The 21,020-nt window shown below is 44.8% G+C and overlaps 1 protein-coding gene across 2 annotated transcripts in view; it reads right to left on the minus strand.

The window, feature by feature from the left end:
* The window catches only part of LOC115130329 (transcriptional activator GLI3-like), a 138,972-nt gene that overhangs the window by 19,395 nt on the left and 98,557 nt on the right, over positions 1-21,020 (minus strand). Inside the window, exons 5-9 of one of the 2 annotated variants that reach the window (XM_029661358.2) lie at positions 15,299-15,504; positions 10,898-11,041; positions 6,993-7,194; positions 5,120-5,339; positions 3,858-3,971 (exon numbers count right to left, since the gene is read on the minus strand). In XM_029661358.2, the coding sequence (XP_029517218.1) occupies positions 3,858-3,971; positions 5,120-5,339; positions 6,993-7,194; positions 10,898-11,041; positions 15,299-15,504 (886 nt within the window). Of the gene's footprint in view, positions 1-3,857; positions 3,972-5,119; positions 5,340-6,992; positions 7,195-10,897; positions 11,054-15,298; positions 15,505-21,020 lie in introns of both variants that reach the window. The other variant, XM_029661357.2, reaches the window with a different exon arrangement.

The raw sequence follows: 21,020 nt of genomic DNA on the forward strand, positions 1-21,020 counted from the left end.
CACCTTGCACATCTAAAGCTTTTTATTTTGTGCTGTTGCTATAGGCCACCAAGTGCTAACAGTCAGTGTCTAAATAATATGTGTGAATTGCTTGATAGTGTATGTGATGTAAACAGAGAGATCTAATTTCTTGAGGACCTGAATATTGACTGGTTTCATCAAGCTATCCACTTAAGAGGAAGCTTCTCACTGTAACCAGTGCCTGTAATCTGGTTCAGATTATTAATCAACCTACCAGTGTGTCTATAAACACAGGAACAAAATCATCCACATGTATTGATCACATTTTTACTAATACTGTAGAACTTTGATCTAAACCCGTATCCGTACCCATTGGATGCAGTGATCACTATATAGTGGCTTTGTCCAGGAAAGCCAAAGTTCCAAAAACGGGGCCTAAAATAGCGTATAAGAGATTATGCTAAATATTTTGCTGTGACTCTTATTTGGATGATGTCAAATATTTGTTGATCGGTTGTGATTAACAAAGAGCATCCAGACGCTGTACTTGAGGAATTTATTACATTACTTCTTCCAATTATTGATAAACATGCAGCTGTTAAGAAACGGCCTGTTAGAACTGTTAAGGCTCCATGGATTGATGAGGAAATAAAAAACTGTATGGTTGAAAGAGATGGGGCAAAAGGAGTGGCTAATACATCTGGCTGGACATCTGACTGGCTGACGTACTGCAAATTGAGAAATTATGTGACTAAACTCAACAAAAATAAGGAGAAACTGTATTATCAAGTCAAGATCAATGATATAAAGAATGACAGAGAAAAACTTTGGAGTACTATAACTGAAATTATGGGCAGAAAGGCTCATTCAAATCCATCTTTCATCGAATCATTCATCACTAAAACCATTTGATGTCAATTATTTTAATGATTACTTCAATGGCAAAGTGGGTAAGCTTAGACAGGAAATGACAACAACGAACAGTGAGCCATCATACCTCATGCAAATAATGAAAGAATAGCATTGTAAGTTTGAATTTTGTAAAGTACGTTTGGGAGAGGTGGGGAAATTATTGATATCAATCAATAATGACAAACCTGGCATTGACAACTTAGATGGAAAGCTACTAAGGATGACTCTATAGCCACTCCTATCTGTTATATATTTAAGCCTAGAGGAAAGTCCTTGTCCTCAGACTTGGAGGAAAGTCAAAGTCATTCCAATACCCAAGAGTGGTAAAGTGTCCTTAACTGGTTCTAATTTTCTAGCTCTTAGAAAATTGTTGGGAAAATAGTGTTTGACCAAATACAATGTTATTTCTTTATAAACAAATTAACAACTGACTTTCAGACTTATTTTTAGAGAAGGGAATTCAACATGTACTGCACTGACACAAATGACTGATGATTGGTTGAAAGAAATTGATAATAAGAAGATTGTTGGAGCTGCACTGTTAGATTTTAGTGCAGCCTTTGATATTATTGACCATAAAAAAGTATGTGTTATGGCTTTTCAACTTCTGCCATATTGAGGATTCAGAGCTATCTATCCAATAGAACTCAGAGGGTTTTCTTTAATAGAAGCCACTCTAATGTCAAATATGTAAAGTGTGGTGTACTGCAGGGCAGCTCTCTAGGCCCTCTACTCTTTTCTGTTTTTACCTCTGACTTGCCATCTGCATTAAACACAGCATGTGTGTCCATGTATGATGATGAGTCAACCATATATGCATCAGAAACCACAGCTGATGAAGTCACTGAACGAAAAATAGTTGCAGTCAGCTTTGGAATAGACAGTCAGTAATAAACTGGTCCTGAACATCTCTAAAACTAAGAGCATATATTTGGTACAAATCATTCCCTAAATTCTAGACCTCAGCTGAATCTGGTAATGAATGGTGTGGATTAAATGGTTGTGAAGATGGGCAGAAGTCCATCCGTAATAAAGAGATGCTCTGCTTTTTTGACACCACAGTCCACAAAGCAAGTCCTGCAGGCTCTAGTTTTATCTTATCTTGATTATTGTCCAGTCAAATGGTCATGTGCTGCAAAGAACGACCTAGTTAAGATGCAACTGGCTCAGGACAGAGCGGCACATCTTGCTCTTCATTGTAATCAGAGGGCAAATATTAATACTATGCATGCCAATCTATCTTGTCTGAGAGTTGAGGAAAGACTGACTGAATCACTTCTTTGTATGTGTTGGAAATTCCAAATGGTTTTGCATAGTAAAAGTACACACAGCACTGACACACACATTTACCCCACCAGACCAGGTCTTTTCTCAGTCCCCAGGTCCAGAACAAATTCAAGGAAAGGTACAGTATTATACACAGCCATGGGTGCATGGAACTCCCTTCCATCTTATGTAGCACAAGTGAACAGCAAACCTGGTTTCAAAAAACAAATAAAGTGTATGACCTACTTGTTGTGTGTATGTACCGACAGGTATGTGTAACTGCCTTCGGCGTCGGCTAATGGGGATGCTAATAAATCTAAATCAAAAGACACTTCACTGACAGGCAACGTATTCATTTTTTAACCTGCCACCTCTATTTTGTCAGGTGAGAACAACCGGAGAGTTGTTACAAAATGTACCTGGTTGTCCAAGAGGTTAACCATTGAGACACTAGAGAAGAGTTAGAGCGCAGAGAACAACCGAAATTGAAATATATATATATATATATATATTGTATATTGTATACAGTAAGTATATTGTATAATATTGTATACAGTAAGTAAGACCATGTCAGCTCGGAACTTATTGGGCTGAAAAAATATATATATGTTTACGTAAAAGGCTGTGGTTACACATGCTTTTCACAGACCTCCTTACAGTCAAGTCCACAGTCATATCACAACCAAAACATTCTCTCCCCCTACTCTACTCTACCCTCCCCTAACCAACCAGGCTGATTCTGTTACGCGTTTCCACAGGTGTAATCGTGTGAATCTGGCCTTGTTCAGCACACAGGGAGTAAAACGTCAGTCTGGGAGCGGAAATGTAGTACTGAAAGCTCCGCTCTGTGTTGGGAGTTGAGCTATGACAGGTCTGAGCCGAGTATTTCAGGAATCTAACCCTAACTTCATGCTCAAGGTTGCTCCATTACTCAAGACATATTTCACTGTCACCGTTAACATTACATGACTGGGCAGCCTGGAGAGTACTGGAGACTGCAACACGGGAGCCTAGGGTGTACAAGGTTTTTCTCTGGCAAAGTTCTGGTTCGTAAAAATCACCTCGGCCTACTGCTAGTACCGACCTGCAACTGCAGGGGAAGGCAGAGAGAGATGGAGAGAAACAGAGAGTGTGTGAGAGAGAACAGAGAAAAGAGTTTCATTCACCGAATGTGGATCTCTGAGTCTACAGGCTTGCTTCCATTGTACGCGCACAGAGTCACTTTTAGAGGCCTCGTTGCAGACACAAGCGCACAGAGAGCCCTTTAGAAAACATGCAGTCTAATTTCTCTTTCATTTTTCCCCCATTCACTTAAGCATCTGATTAAAAGGAAAAACAATTTCCTTCTGGTGTCGCCAAGATCAATGTGGCTTATCGCTTCTGAGGCGGTAGCTCGAACAAGCAGCCGAATGAAACAGGCAAATAAATAAATCGTTTTACAGTACGTCACATAATTGGCCCCAAAGCTCTCCGTCTGAGTGAATGACTGAGTGTGTGTATGTGTGCACGCCCGTTTATGCGCTGTGTGAACAGAATTGAACAGTACAAGCGTACACATCCTATTCTACGGCTGCCGACGCAGTAAACCATCAGTTCTGTTCATTATCCTCATCTCGTCTTGTAGCATATAATACCATAACCATACCCCTTTTTCTAATACTGCATAAGAGTACCTGTTCATGGGACTGCGTGATAAATGGTGGAGCAGTTAGATTCACCTGGCAACATACGGCCCCTGGGCTGAGTAGCTCCTCGTCCGGTTTAATCTTGGAGCGTTTGTGGTGCATGGGGTCCCCAGTGCTGCTCACCGCTGACTCGCTAGTGGGTTTGGTCTGTAGGAACAAACCAGAATAACTTCACTTCAACATCCTTTATGATCGAATGACCATAAATGACGAGCATAAATGAACATTTACATGCAATTGTGTGATTACATTCTGCTTGATACTGTTCCAAGGGATCTAGTTTATCCTACTAAAAGGGAGCATAACGCAGCTTGTTGACTATTAAGTTTGAGGCAATTTAATAAGCCAAAGTTTTTATACAGGGGTCGTCTATCCGGCTTCACCTTTGGATGACCTGACTCTGGCCTGACTGGCCCTGAGAGCCAAAGGGGAGTTCCCTGTTGCAAGGCAGGCGAGACAGAAATACATTTTAAAAAAGGAAAAAGGAAAGGCTGAACTGGCCTGGAAAGATTCCTTGGCTCGTGTCTGTGTAATTAGACTTCTTAGTTAGAATGTTTACTCCGGGAATATGGAATGTCATTTCCATTTAACAGTGAGACATCTTGACACTAGAGTCACTGAGATCCTGCTAATAGAGACAGTGTAATTGCATTTGGAGAAATAGAACAAATTAAATTGGTAGTATATGAAATGCAAGGTAGTATATGATTCTGGTTGTTTCCCCAGGGTTGGACAGAATGGTGGAATGGTTTCAGAAGATTATTTATATAGTTCTCTAACACAACTAGGAACCTCAGAGGGTGAAGAACGTACCAGATGCCATTTTGAAAAAAAAAAAAAAAATTGGAAGGTATAAATAAAGAGGAATAATTGAATATTTGCTTGAAATGCAAGCCCCCACGTACATTAGGAATGGAGAGAGGTAAAGGGAAACACCGTGGGATCCATCCATCCATGTCAATATTCCAGTTTTAATCCTTGTATTCCTCCTGTGTGATTAATGGTGTCAGTGATGGGATCCTATGCTAACAAGGCCCTTGTTGTTTCTCACGTGAAACAGAACGTTCCGGAAACAACGTTCCCAGTCCAAAACAACACATCCAGGGGACCCCCACTCCCATGAGGCCAGAGCGCAGAGTGGCCTGCTTCTACTTCTTCCTGTCTGTGCCTTGTACCTGTTTAGGCTACCCGGAACGCTGCTAGCGCGTGGCTAGCACATGGCAGCGCTATCTATCTATTACCTGTGATGATGAATCGCAGAGGCTTCTGCCGCAGTGGAGGGAGAAGTCTCTCACCTGAGAGGAGTCATTGGAGATGACGGAGCGTTCGCTGGGGGTCAGGCCAGGGGGAGGGATGCCCGGGACTGGACGCTGGGTGGCGAAGGCCGGGGAGGGGTGGATGAGGGGCGGACTGTGGCCGAATGCAGAACCCACAATCCCTGGTTGCCGACCAAGCAGCTGCTGGTGCATCTGAAGTGCCACTGGGGTGGGAGGGTAAGCGAAACTCAAGGCCGGACTGGAGGGAAACAATATCATGATTAGTATTTAGTTGACGAGAAACATACAACAAGACTTTGTGCAGGTGCTGGATTTTTTTTTTTAAACAACCTTTCCCATTATCAATATTTACTCTACCTCTATGAAAATACATTCGGATGTATTTGAAATGGCACCGAGGAAAAATGAGGGGGAAACAAAAGGGAGAGAGTGAATAAATATATTTTTTTTGGCTAGCTCCTCATCCCTGAGGACAATCTGACAGGAGTTGTTGTAACACTGGAACCACAGGGCCCAAGACAGATCCCTGGCAATGAATGTTCAGCTTGTTAGCACCGTGAATTACTGTTGTGGTCCCTTGCCAGGCCGTCATCGTAAATAAGAATTTGTTCTTAATTGACCTGCCTGATAAAATCAAGGTAAACAAATAATGTTTAAAAACATTAAAATTAAATCCCCAAATTCTAAGGTTTTCTGGAAATCCCTATTTGCGGATTCCCGGAATCAGAAGGATAAAAATGTAGGGAACCTTAGAAATGTGCAACCTTAGTTAAACTACATCATCTCTCCACTGTGTACAAACTCAACAGTATAATCAGGCCTAGTCTATAACTACAGTCCCTTCACATTGCACAGTCTGCATGCTAGCTTTCCCCTACTCTAAAATACCTAGATCATGGGTACCCTTCCTTCCCCATAGGTCTACATTAAAGTTAGGGTGTTTACATACACCATAGATTAAAACAGAATCCAAACCGCCCACCGTACTGTAAAAGCTCTCTCTATAAACAGAGGTAGCGCCAGGTAAACACAAGTCTCTATGGTTCAATAGCAGTCACGCGTGATGGGCCTCCATTCATTCTGCCTGCCTGACGCCTGTTCTCAGCCTCTCAGCCCGGACCCATATGTCTGCTGAGCTTATTACAGGCACCGAGTGGAAATCAATGGGCCGAGACGCATTTGGGGGCCCATCCGCTTGTCATATCACTCATCAGTCTGGGGGCCCTATCATTGGCCCTGTCACATGGGCCACAGTGGCTTGTGATTGATCAGGTTCTCCTTTCAGATCGCTGATCAATGGCTCCGGGTATGGATCTCCCTCTCTCTTTTTCTCTCTTTTTCTCTCTCTGTCATTTCGGTGATAGTGTGTATCAGGGGGGTGGTGTTTGGGAGGGTGTGTGGATGACTGACACATGCCTCCAGGGAGACTGGGTAAATAGGTGAACAAGGCCCACCAGGAGATGGGGCGGCAGAGGAGACACACGCACACACAGTAGCCTGGTGACAAATCTGTCCGTGCTGTATAGCCAACTTTATTGACTCTAAGCCAGCCCTCCTGCCATGTTGTTTTCCTTTCCTTGGGAAACCTCACTGGTCCACCACATCCTAATACATCCCCCCCCGCCTACACTATAACAACATCCCACACAGACATAGGCTCTGCCCCAGGCCCTCCATCCCCATACCCACAGTCCTCCAGAGTGACCGAAAGATATGTTTGTGTACGATGTTGGCCCTTTTTTTCATCCTGTACCCGACTTTCCCAAAATCTCCAGGTTTTTCAGAAATCGCTAAAATAAGCAGGAAATCCGGGAATCCTCCAACCAGAATTTCTGGAAAAACTGGGAATTTGGGGGAAAGTTACTGAAATATTGCAGCCCTTATCCCGTACCTGATGGCCCCGGCAGAGAGGTGTCCGTAAGAGCCATTGGTGGAGGAGCTGGAGCGGGAGTTGTTGAGGATGGTGACCAGGGAGTTTGGCGAGCTGCGGATCATGGTCTGCAGGTCGAAGCTGTGCTCCGACAGGGGAGAGATGGGCAGGGCCCTCTTCCGACTGGGCCTCGCTGTCAGTCTGGGGCTGGGGAACCGAGAGCCTGCAGGAGAGGACAGCAGTAGAGTAGAGACATTAGACCCAAAGAAGCTGCAGTCCACAGGACCTTTTTGGCTAGAAACTTACTAGGTGATAGAGAGAGATTAATTCATCTGTTGTGTTTTATCATATACGGGTTTTGTATGTTTATTTGTTGGCTTGTCTTATTGGTTTGTCTTGTCTTTTTGAGTGCTTTTATAGCATTGTAGCCTACTTTGGCTTTAACCACAGACAAACATAGAGGGGCCATAGACTGCGCTTCACTGACTGAGACATACCTAATTTAATCCAATCAACAAACAAAAGGTTATCTCACAAAAGGCTATTTTGAATGAAAGTGTGCAACTGACAATGGATGAACTTCATATGAGACAACACAGGGATGCCTTTTATGTCAAAGCTCTTTACTGACTGGGTTATGTCAATCAAGTACTCAAATGCAGTCAATGTTGAATGGAATTACTATGAGTGGCTTTGAAAAGGTACCAAGCAGCCAACAACACTGCCTTTCTCCATTGCTTTCTCTCTCTCTCTCTCCACACACAATGAGCCGCATGTACAGATTAAGAAATTACTTTTGTTGTATTTTCACTCGGAGATGTCACAAACAAGACAGGGAAAACCAGAGGGAGAAGTAAAGAAGCGGAGGGAGGAGAAACCAGCGGGAGAAGTAAAGAAGCGGAGGGAGGAGAAACCAGGGGGAGAAGTAAAGAAGCGGAGGGAGGAGAAACCAGGGGGAGAAGTAAAGAAGCGGAGGGAGGAGAAACCAGAGGGAGAAGTAAAGAAGCGGAGGGAGGAGAAACCAGAGGGAGAAGTAAAGAAGCGGAGGGAGGAGAAACCAGAGGGAGAAGTAAAGAAGCGGAGGGAGGAGAAACCAGAGGGAGAAGTAAAGAAGCGGAGGGAGGAGAAACCAGAGGGAGAAGTAAAGAAGCGGAGGGAGGAGAAACCAGAGGGAGAAGTAAAGAAGCGGAGGGAGGAGAAACCAGAGGGAGAAGTAAAGAAGCGGAGGGAGGAGAAACCAGAGGGAGAAGTAAAGAAGCGGAGGGAGGAGAAACCAGAGGGAGAAGGTAAGAAGTGGAGGGAGGAGAAACCAGAGGGAGAAGAAGTAAAGAAACCAGAGGGAGAAGTAAAGAAGCGGAGGGAGGAGAAACCAGAGGGAGAAGTAAAGAAGCGGAGGGAGGAGAAACCAGAGGGAGAAGACACTGCGAGGATGTTGTGCTTTGTGCGTGAACTGACACAATGACTTTGTGACTCAGACTCGGTAGAGAAAAACATTTCAGCTGTTTTCCCTTTTCTATTTTGTCGTGGGCAAACAAAACCAGCTTACCCTGTACTCACTCCCTTCCTCCCTCTCTCGCTCCTTCCATCCTTCCCTCCCTCAAATTCAAACGCTCGCTCTCGCCTGACACATCCAGCGATTACAGAGGCATCCATTCACATGGAAATCAGTTGTACATATGCGTGTGTGTGTGTGTCTGCGCGTCTGTGTCTGACTGTGTGTGTGTGGTGAAGTTTCTGGCATACATAGGCCTGCATTTAGAGCATGGAGCCCCAGGAAGAGAGGAGAGAGGAACCTCTCTACATTGTCTCTGCTCTGGCCTCTATAAAAACCTGCCTCTGTCTCTTTGACGTCTCAGAGATGGAGGTTGGAGGCACACACTCACATATACAAACACACAATCTCCCCCCACCCCCACCCCCCCGCACATACATACACACAATCTCTGACAACAATATATCTCAGAAAATGTGTTCGTCACTTGAGGAATTTGTTCCTCGGAAATCCAGCTGTATTCACGCAAACACTGACTCTCGTGAACCTCCGATTGCCACACTCCTCAGTCAAACTCCTACCCCCTGGTCGACTTGTGGCACGCTCTCACAAACCATATCCCCCATGCATCTCTCTGTAACAAACCTCCTAAAAACTACGCCCCTCGTCCACGGGTGAGGGACTGCCTCCACCTGTGGTGAGTTAGGATGGGGAGGGGGGGAATGAACCGCGGAGGGGGTAGAGGAGGGGGGCTGTCCCATCACAGCATGGGCCTCCTGGGAGTTGTGTTTATTAATGCTGCAGCCACATGATAAATGGCCCAACCAGGAGGAGAGGAGAGGGAGAGGTAGAAGAGAGGGAAGCGTCGTGGCCCGTAGCGGGGTAGCCGGAGTGTCCCTCTAATTTCCCCGTGATTTATGGATGGGTCGGCTGGTTAGGCACTGCGTCATTAATTCACACGGACGGGATAGGGAGGGGCCAGACAGGCTAGACTGACTGACGGCAGTAAAAATAAACCATGAGCTTGGAGCCCAAAACCCCCAAAATAGGGCCACCTAAGAGGCCTCTGGCCCTCTCACAACACCTCTCCTTTCCCCATCTCCTCTCCTCCTCCTCTAAACAATACGCTGGACATAACCTACATGATAAATCATGGGCATAAATTAGCAGCAATATGAAAACTAACACAGCTATCCTGTCCAACCACTACCTCAACTGAATTGAATTAAATAAAGCACTGTCGTTCTTAGGGTTCATGGGGCGGTTGGAAGGACAGGATGGGACCTTTTTATCAGTAAGCTTACAATTACCTCAGGTAAAAAACACAACAAACTATTGCAATAGAAAAATTGCCAATTTTTTAATTATACAGCTTAAATACAGATGTTAGCATAGCACTAACTATTAGAGCTAGCGAATAGCACTAGCTAATTAGAGCGTAAAAACATGTGACAATGGTCCATTGAAGCCCCAAACAGCCAGGACAGCACCATTGTTTCATTAAGCAGGCTCTCTCCTAAGCTAATTACATTGATGTGAAGTAGACTGACTGAAACTATGATAGCTTCGACGCAACTAGGCCCCATTATTAGCCAAAACCTCTTGATATGATAACGCCACACTCTATATGCCTTTTTTTCTCCTCTAAAATCTATATATCACAAAGGAAGAGCTTTAAAGTGTTAATTTTCCTGGCGTGTGTGTGGAACACACATTGTTGAAACACAACGAGTTATTACTGGCAATGATCACAGGCAATTGTGAAGTAGTGAAGAGCTAGCATAGCCACGGCATCATCTCCCATTTGAAACTGTGGTCCTAATTGTTTTGTTTCACTCTTATTAATCTTAAACGTTGACACAGAAGAAAGGATTTCTCCCTGTGATGATGAATGGTGAGACATTCCAATTCTCAGTTAATAGCAATTAATTTTCTGATAGCCGTGCAAGTTTGGCTAGTTTTAATTAGTTTGTTCGGAGGAATAGGGGGGTGAATTCACCCCGGATTTCCATGAAAGCGACGGCTGGCTGACTAAATACCTTCTCATCAAAGGGAGAGGGGTGAGGCTGTCCGACCTTCCCTAAGATTCAGTGTGCCTTTAATTTCCTATTTACACTTTAAAATAACTCATTAGCATAAGTCCTCTGCACAGGCAGGCCTGAGCCCAGCACATTAAGACAATGGCTCATTTAAATCATGTCAATTTAAAATCGCTTACTACTCCTTCCTCGTTTGGTAGGATTGTTGTTTTGCTCCATTTAAAACAGATTGATGTAGATAGGTGTATTATTCTCCCTGCACAATCTGCAATATTCAGACACACACAGACAGACAGACAGACACACAGAGGACCCCCCCCCCCCACACACACACACAGAAACAGCCATTGAATTTGAAAGTTTGGGTCAGTATGTTGAGCTCAGGGCAGACTTACTCTCCACGGCCTGCAGATATTCCATGTGCAGGGCACTGCTGGTGGCTCCGGCTGTGGAGGCCACGGAGGGGAGGAGGTCCGTGTAGGGGCTACGGTGGCCCGCCAGGAGAGCCATCTGGTGGTAGTACTCTGCAGTGGTCAGGCCTGTGTGAGGGACTAAGGAAGGGGGGAGGAGGTGAAGGGAAGGCAGATAGGACAGGAAGATAAAGAGGGAGAGAGGGGGGGGGGGGGACATGCGTGTTAGGTGAGATAATGACACCATAAGAGAGGCCTACAACACCTACCACAAAACACCTGCAAACACATGATAACTTACAGTAGATGAACACTCAGCACATCTGTAATGTAATGTAACGTAATGAGCACATTAGCAACACCATCATCTATAGAGTGGAACAGAACTGATGTATGAGGAGCATGATCTGCATTCCAAAGTACGCTATATAGGGAATGGGGTGCTATTTGGGACGCAAACATGCTTTGAGGTAGTGTACTAGGTCCCAGATGGGATTTCAAGCTGCTTACTCGGAGTTTACAGTACTGTACGTCTTGGTTTTAAACAGAATTGTTCATTCATGCAGGTATGCATATCATATCTCATCCGATGTTGTTTTGCCAATGGGTAAGTCTAGGGGTGTGTGTGTGTGTGTGTGTGTGTGTGTGTGTGTGTGTGTGTGTGTGTGTGTGTGTGTGTGTGTGTGTGTGTGTGTGTGCGTGCGTGCGTGCGTGCGTGCGTGTGCGTGTGTGTTATGGAGTGTAGCAGGGCTGCAGGATGCAGATACTCAACCTGCTCTTTCACTCTGTTCCTTCAAACTCCATGAGAAACAAAAGGCCCAGATCTGCACGCATAAAGAAACAGCAACACGTTCCGAATCTGCCCAGATCTGCACGCATAAAGAAACAGCAACACGTTCCGAATCTGCCCAGATCTGCACGCATAAAGAAACAGCAACACGTTCCGAATCTGCCCAGATCTGCACGCATAAAGAAACATCAACACGTTCCGAATCTGCCCAGATCTACACGCATAAAGAAACATCAACACGTTCCGAATCTGCCCAGATCTACACGCATATAGAAACAGCAACACGTTCCGAATCTGCCAAGATCTGCACGCATAAAGAAACAGCTACACGTTCCGAATCTGCCCAGATCTGCACGCATAAAGAAACAGCAACACGTTCCGAATCTGCCCAGATCTGCACGCATAAAGAAACAGCAACACGTTCCGAATCTGCCCAGATCTGCACGCATAAAGAAACAGCAACACGTTCCGAATCTGCCCAGATCTGCACGCATAAAGAAACAGCAACACGTTCCGAATCTGCCCAGATCTGCACGCATAAAGAAACAGCAACACGTTCCGAATCTGCCCAGATCTGCACGCATAAAGAAACAGCAACACGTTCCGAATCTGCCCAGATCTGCACGCATAAAGAAACAGCAACACGTTCGAATCTGCCCAGATCTGCACGCATAAAGAAACAGCTACACGTTCGAATCTGCCCAGATCTGCACGCATAAAGAAACAGCTACACGTTCCGAATCTGCCCAGATCTGCACGCATAAAGAAACAGCAACACGTTCCGAATCTGCCCAGATCTGCACGCATAAAGAAACAGCAACACGTTCCGAATCTGCCCAGATCTGCACGCATAAAGAAACAGCAACACGTTCCGAATCTGCCCAGATCTGCACGCATAAAGAAACAGCAACACGTTCCGAATCTGCCCCCTCTCCATCTCCATCACTCTCTCTCTCTCCTCCACTCCCCCACTCTCTCTCTCTCTCTCTCGCTCTTTCTCCCCCTCTGAATCTGCCTCTCTTTCCAACCTCTTCCCTTAGTTATAGAGAGCTATAAGTCCTTGAACCGTATCCTAAAAATAAACATCTGGAATCGTTCTTCCATATGCAAATATCCCAACCAAGAAAAGGCTAGAAAAAGGGGGAGAGAAGAGAGAGAACAAAAGACTGACACTGTGGTTTTGGATGCAAATATGAAATCAGTTTAGCCCACAAAGTGTTACGGCTAATTCCTCTATTTTTCTTCCCATTTTAAAGAAAGAAGAGAAGAAATAAATAAAGAAATTAAACGCGGGATGAAAAGATCTCCTCTCAAGGCCGGCCTGTATGCCTGGCAATATGCATCTCTGATTGGTTCACTGGATGGAAGAAGAAATTCCCAAATTAATTCGGTTTGGGTATTATGTCTTAAGTGGAGGGGGGAGTTTCTTAATTGTCTTCGTTGTTCCGCTTTAGCTTTGCTTCTGCATTCAACTGTAATGTGCCTCATTCTCTATTCGTACGCAGAAAGGGCTTTGCAGAATTTCCTGGCATGGGTAGTGCCATCCTGGGGGGAAGTGGCGGTGGGGAAGATGGGGGACTTGTGTGGCATTTGACGTGGAGGAGAAGCAGCTCAGTGTGCCTCGGGAGTTGGTGGTAGGTGGTGTCACAGGGCCCTCCTTCAGAGCAACAATGGGATGAGAGGGGTAAGTACAGTCTCTATCACCACCAGTGTGAGAAGAAGAGGAGTGAGAGGGTTAGAGAGAGTGATGGTGGGAGGTAGATGGGAAAAAAAGAGCAAGAGATAGGTGGTACTAAATCCCACCCACTTCAAATCTTCCACCAATTCAGCTAATTAATTCATAATTATTCAAATGTACTTCCAGTAAAAAAAAGAAATCAGACTGAAATAGGAGAAAACCTACATGCGCGACAATACACTAACAACATAAAAGGCTGATAGGTTCATTAACTGTTTGATTGATTAAAATAGTTGCCTCATTTCCCTTTTTTTATTATTATTTTTTTTTACAGTTGATGTAGCACAAAGAGCATTTCGATGTGACGCAACGCTAGCAGAGAGTTCCCTTTGCAACAGAGAAACTAGGAATAAAACCCCCTTCCAAAGTGCCCGCCTCGCGTTAAAGCACAGAGTGCCACGCATGTTGAGAGGAGGAGCGATTGAGAGTGGTAGATCAGGATGAGAAGAGGCTCTCAGCTCCTGCATAGAGGAAGTGCCCCCATTCTATCCAACTCTTCACAAAGGCACTTGAGGACAAGGTAGGAGACCAGTAAAAGCCCTAATAGGACCTGTAGTTCAGAGGTGAACTGAGGGACTTAGTTGGAGACCCTGACATGTCTCAAATGGCAGCCTATTCCACGTGCGGTGCACTACGTTTGGCCAGAGCCTTATTGGTCAAAAGTAGTGCACTTCACAGGGAATAGGGTGGCATTTGTGGCACATCACATAGCTGACTGCACCCGTGACAGTAACCAAGCCGCGTGAGCTGAACACCACAAAATGGTTTTGTGTTGTGTAGTGACAATGTCATAACAACGTGGTCGTATCATTCCGTTCAACTACCTCAAATACAATCACCTCAACTTTTCCTTGAGCTGAAAGGAACACAGCCAGCCACAGCTGTGATTACCAATGGCCCCTGAGAGAGGTAGGGGAGGCTGGCCTTGTTCAGTAAGTGAGCTCCAGGCTTCAATTAAAGGTCCAGGCCAGGAGGATGAAGCGGAGCAGCACTGCTGAGGCTGTTTCAAAGCACATGCACTACAGACTGTAATTGATTTCCCAGTCTGTATCTATGACCGGAACCAAAACGGTCCTTGCAGGGCACCAGGCCAGCATTCCAAATGGCACCCTATTCCCTATGCAGGGCACTACTTTTGACCGGAGCCCTAGTGCCATTTCGGACGTAGCTCATTTGCACCCCTGTTAACCCTACCCTCCCTGGTCCTTGAACCCGAGCCTCCCTGTTCCTTTTCTCTGGACTGTACATGACCCCTGCTCCCTGACGCATCCTCCAGAGAAGAACCTCCGTCAAATCTCCCCTTATGCACACACTGCACGTGCTGCGCACACACACACACCAGAAGAAAGTTACATGTGCACGTGCCAGACAGACACGTGCAAAAAGTAAATGAATGCGGTCACCTCTGTCATGACCTTTGTTCGACATGAAGCACCTCGTAACAGGGATCAAACTGTACACTCTTAATAGCTGAACCTATTGATCACCAACACAGTAGACCATTTTCCTGCAAAGCTAAGGGCCCTTAGGGACTCTGGGGGGCAGGTCTCTGTGGTACTGTACAACATTGCATTGTTTTAAGTACAGCTAGCTAGCGCTGGGATTTATAGTCTAGTGAAAGATAGATTACAGAAATGTATGTAGCATGTTGATCTGAATCAACGGATATGGTGGGACTCCGATATGCCTTAACATAATGCATGACTGTATGGGGGCTCATGAGAGGAAGAATTTCAGCCTCCCAAATGGCACCCTATTCCTAATAAAGTGTACTACTTTGACCAGTGCCCTATGGGAACTGTCGGGAACAGGGTGGCGTTCGGGAAGCAGCTAGCGTGTTGTGAGTGTGGGGACTTACCGTCCGCGGGGCTGAGGCCCCTGGCTGCAGAGATCATAGAGAGGGAGGGGCTGGAGTGGAGCGAGCGGATGTAGTCCATGTAGGGGTTGATGTACGGGTGCGGAGGGTTAAACGGTGACTCGGCCCCCACGGAGGGGTTCCGGTGGGGGGAGATCCGGATGAGGGAGATGTCGGAGAACGCCGGGCTGCCGGCCAGCGAAGGAGGCCTACACAGACAAATGGGGAGAAAAACCGTATAGAGGAAATAAGTACATTAACTCTTCTTTGACAGTGTGAGATATTACAGTATATTCAGACCTCTGTTCTGTAAAAGCTCATCGGAAGTTGTACATAGATGCCAGATTCCAGATCAGTGCCTCCAGAAAGTATTCCACATTTTGTTGTGTTACAGACAGAATTCAAAATGGATTAAATATATCTACACACAATACCCCATAATGAAAACATGTTTTTATACATTTTTGCAAATGTATTGAAAATTAAATACAGAAATATCACATTTACATAAGTATTCACACCCCTAAGTCAATACATGTTAGAATCACCTTTGGTAGTAATTACAGCTGTGAGGGTTTCTGGGTAAGTCTCTAAGAGCTTTGCACACATGTATTGTAGAATATTATTCTTTTCAAAATTCTTCAATCACTGTCAAATTGGTTATTGATCAAGTTTTACAGTAGATTTTTCAAGCAGATTTAAGTCAAAACTGTCATTCGGTCACTCAGGAACATTCACGGTCTTCTTGGTAAGCAACTCCAGTGTAGCTTTGGCTTTCTGTTTTAGGTTTTGTCCTGCTGAAAGGTGAATTCATCTCCCAGTGTCTGGTGGAAAGCAGACTGAACCAAGTTTTCCTCTTTTGCCTGTGCTTAGCTCCATTATGTTTATTTTTATTCTGAAAAACTCCTCAGTCCTTAATGACTACAAGCATACCCATAACATGACGCGACCACCACTATGTTTGAAAATATGGAGAGTGGTACTCAGTAATGTGTTGGATTTGGCCCAAACATAACACTTTGTATTCAGGACAGAAAGTGATTCGCTTTGCCACATTTTTTTTGCAGTATTATTTTAGTGCCTTAAGTTGCAAACAAAACGCATGTTTTGGAATATTTTTATTCTGTACAGGCTTCCTTCTTTTGACTCTGTCAATAAGGGTAGTACTGTGGACTAACTACAATGTCGTTGAGCCATCCTCAGTTTTCTCCTCGCAGCCATTAAACCGTAACGGTTTTAAAAAGTCACCACGTCTGTATCTTTGTATTGACCGGGTGTATTGACACACCATCCAACGTGTAGTTAATAACTTCACCGTGCTCAAAAGGGATATTCAATGTTTGCTTTTATTACTTTTGGCCATCTACCAATAAGGTGCCCTTCTTTGCGAGGCATTGGAAAACCTCCCTGGTCTTTGTGGTTGAAACTATGTTTGAGATTCACTTGATCGACTGAGGGACCTTAAGTATGTGTGGTACAGAAATGAGGTAGTCATTCAAAAATCATGTTAAAACACTATTATTGCACACAGAGTCCATGCAGCTTATTACGTGACAAGTCGAGCACATTTTTACTCCTCAACTTAAGGCCATAACAAAAGGGTTGAACACTTATTGACTCAAGACATTTCAGCTTTTCATTTTTAATTCATTTGTAAAAAAAAATCCAAAAACATAATTCCACTTTGACATTATGGGGTATTCTGTGTAGGCCAGTGACAAAATAATCTACATTTAATCCATTTTAAATTCAGGCTGTAACACAACATAATGTGGAAAAAGTCAAGCAGTGTGAATACTTTCTGGAAGAACTGTATGTTTCAAAAGTCAGCCAACTAATATTTATATGGTTTAGGACACACATAAGTATCATGCTCATTGAAATACTATGGAAATAGTCATGTGTTCCTTCTCTCCAATCCCAGTCAGCCGACTGGCAATGCCAGCAAATGAATGGTGACACTATCACCCTCCATCTGCACTCTACAGGGCCCGAGCAGAGAGAGAGAGAGGGAGAGAGAGGGGGGAAAGAGAGAGCTGCATTCTTCCTGCTCCCTCCACAGACATTTCCTCAGATCAAAGGCTGCATTCACCACTGTGTCTTAATCAGACCAAAACGTCAGGCCACTTTCACCACTAGACTAGCCACCATGTCTCGCTATAGAAGCTAGCACTTCTCATAACTTTGCATTCCTGTCAAAAAAGCATTTATCAATTAGATATAAACCCATTAGATATCTATTTAGGTTGTATTTAGGGCACATTCAAGTGTCTAAAGAGCTTTACGCGGTAAGGGTAGTGAACTCAGTCATTACCAATGAGTAGGACCCACAAACAATATCTGTCTAACAAAAACTACATTGTGAAACTAAATGTGCTGTATGAAAAATCCTGTTCGCTACACAGCAAATGTGTACATTAGAACCTAGAAATCCGCTACAGAGTGAATTTCCTGAGGAAGAAGTTCAGAAGAATCGACTAATACCGGTCCAGTTTTATAATTGGCTAAGAGAGCTTGAAAACTTCATAATGATGGCCTTGAAGACAAAGCCCCTCCCTGGAGGATGAGGAGAAATCCACATATCAGCCTAGACATTAAGAGGCTGGGAGATTAGAGTGAATTAGACCCTCCACTCCTCCACTGTGGCTCTTCATAGGACTGACCTGTCACTATGGTCCCCCGGAGAGAGAGGGGAAGAGGTGAGGGGGAGGTAGATAGAGGTAGAGAGAGAGAGGTAGAGAGAGAGAGAGGTAGAGAGAGAGAGAGTGAGGTAGAGAGAGAGAGAGAGTGAGAGAGAGAGAGAGAGAGAGTGAGAGAGTGAGAGAGAGAGAGAGAGAGAGAGAGAGGTAGAGAGAGAGAGAGAGAGAGAGAGAGAGAGAGAGAGAGAGAGAGAGAGAGAGAGAGAGAAGAAAGAAAGAAAGAGTTCAACAGAAAGAGAGAGAAAGAGAGAGTAAGAAATGTAATATAATGTGAAGGAAGGGTCCAGAGTTTGGATCGGAGTGATCTTGAGCAAGGCCAGGGGACCGGAACATCCCAATTACACCCTTGGACCCTGTCCCCAAGTCCCCTACCGGCTACTCTTGTCCCCTCACCTCCCTCCCTATCACAGCCCCTTAATGAAAGAGCTCAGGCCAACAATGAACCCTGAGGAGCGGAAATACTGGAGCACACACACACCCCTCTATACTTTTCAACAAGCTTGCGGCAAATAACCCACAAGGAGTTTGAAAGCGCTCTCTTTCCTTCTGTGTGGAGTGCATGACGACATCGTCTCTGTGATGCTGTAGCAGTTATGTGTGGAGTACTCTTATCCTCTCAAGTGGAGTTGTTTCTATTCAGGAAACAATGCAAAGGAAGCTGATTGAAGTAAAGGTTGGAAAAGAGTATTCAGGGGGAAAAAATATATACATTTTGGGAATGCAACCTTACGTGCTTCTGGACTAGCTTGGGGTTTCTTGAGAACCAGTAGCCTTGAAAACGAATGACTAGCGAGTGACTCAAGGTCAATGAAACTGATGGTTCCACTAGTATCAGAGGTCACATTGACTATGACACCACCTCCATCCTCAAGGATTGGTTCTGCACGTCTCCAATTCGGAGTCATGAGAAACGTTTTACTTCCTCTATCATTGGCAGAGGGCATAGCAAGGACACCCCTCTCCCTGTTCCACTCCGGGGCACAAGCTTGTGTGTGTGTGTGTGTGTGTGTGTGTGTGTGTGTGTGTGTGTGTGCACAGCAAATTGGCCAGTGTAACATTTCTAGTGTTGATTCAGGAGTTACGTACGAGTGAAATTAACACTCCGTGGTGTACAATAACCCCCAGTGTTGGTGTTAATAACCAGAGTTATTGTTGTACACTGTGGAGATTAAAACAGTCCCATCAAAACCACACCCATCATTATCATATTTCCCAGCATGCTCTACAGCAGGTTGATTATTATTCAAACAAATCTGGTCGATTTTTTTTAGGATTGTTTTGGATATCTGTGTTTTTGCATGTACATTGATTTCTACAAAAAGATAAATAACATACATTATTCTAAACTAATCCAATCAGTTAGTTAGATTTATTGCATACGTTACTGAAATGGTTGTTCCAGTTTAAGTGATTTGGGTAGTCTTATCAACTTTCCTAACCCTGACAGTCATTCTGAATCAAATTCCAATAGGAATTACACATCACTTTGCAAGCCAGCATAATGTGACTTGCAGGCCTGATGTGGCCTGCAACTCAGGAGTTTCCTAACACCACTTTGTTAGGGTATAACTAGGCCATCAAAGTAAAGCCTTATGCTATATGTATTTTATTGTCATATTTTAACGCTAGCATTTGCATAGGCCACAGGCATTTAAAACGCAATCATTCAATAACAATGTCTCTGTCACTAACAAATGCAGTCATGGATGGTAACTTTAGAATTCACTCGAAAAGAAAAGGCACCCTGGGAAATATGCATAGTAGGCTTTACACCATGCAGTGTTAAAACAATACCCACACATTATTTACTGGAACACTACACTGAGAAAGTGTAACAGTATCAGCGCTAAGCAAAGTGAGTGCAGAATATAGATATCTTCAACAACAGTCTAGCTTCAATATTCACCACCTGTACCTACCCTAATACCTATCACCCACTGGTGCAAGAAAACAAAATGGCTTCAATACAATTACTTCAGAGAAAGACTAACGGTCTGTAACACTTATTACAACTATAAACTGGGCAACTAAGTGACTACTGGACACACATAAACTGTGGATAATCAGTACAGAGTAAGAGTGTGAGTGAGTGAGTGAGTGAGTGAGTGAGTGAGTGAGAGAGAGAGAGAGAGAGACAGTGTGAAAGAGAGAGTGTCTAGGGGAGGGGACTAACAGAGTGCTGCGAGGCTCCGAGCAGAGTCCTCCACATGCCCAGCCAGCCCTCCCCTCCATCGTCATGACGATGATTAACCCTGTCACGCGCTGGCCGCGTCTCTACACGGTGACCCCGGCTAAATGGCTCTCGTCCCGTTGTTTTTCCAATTAATTTAGCGCATAAGAGCTAAAGAGAAGGGCCTGGGGGGGGGGTTAGGAAGGAGAGAGAGGGGAGGAAGCGGAGATGAGGGGGGGGACGTGTGTTGAGAATGTGGGGAGAGGGTAACGCAGTACATGAGGGGGACGTGTGTTGAGAATGTGGGGAGAGGGTAACGCAGTACATGAGGGGGACGTGTGTTGAGAATGTGGGGAGAGGGTAACGCAGTACATGAGGGGGGGACGTGTGTTGAGAATGTGGGGAGAGGGTAACGCAGTACATGAGGGGGACGTGTGTTGAGAATGTGGGGAGAGGGTAACGCAGTACATGAGGGGGACGTGTGTTGAGAATGTGGGGAGAGGGTAACGCAGTACATGAGGGGGACGTGTGTTGAGAATGTGGGGAGAGGGTAACGCAGTACATGAGGGGGGACGTGTGTTGAGAATGTGGGGAGAGGGTAACGCAGTACATGTGGGGGGACGTGTGTTAAGAATGTGGGGAGAGGGTAACGCAGTACATGTGGTCAGGGGAGAGAAAGAGGGAAGACATGTGGTAAAGATGGAGAGGGGGAAGGAGAAGGGGGACGTATTTTGGGGAGGAGGTAGAGAGGCAACATGTGGGACAGGGGAGGTGAGGTTTTAGGGGAAGAGCCAAGGAGAGGGTATACATTATGTGGGAGAGATGAGGGGAGTGGTAGAGTTATAAGGAAAGGAGA

This window comes from Oncorhynchus nerka, linkage group LG6, assembly GCF_034236695.1.
Source record: "Oncorhynchus nerka isolate Pitt River linkage group LG6, Oner_Uvic_2.0, whole genome shotgun sequence".
NCBI lineage: Eukaryota > Metazoa > Chordata > Actinopteri > Salmoniformes > Salmonidae > Oncorhynchus > Oncorhynchus nerka.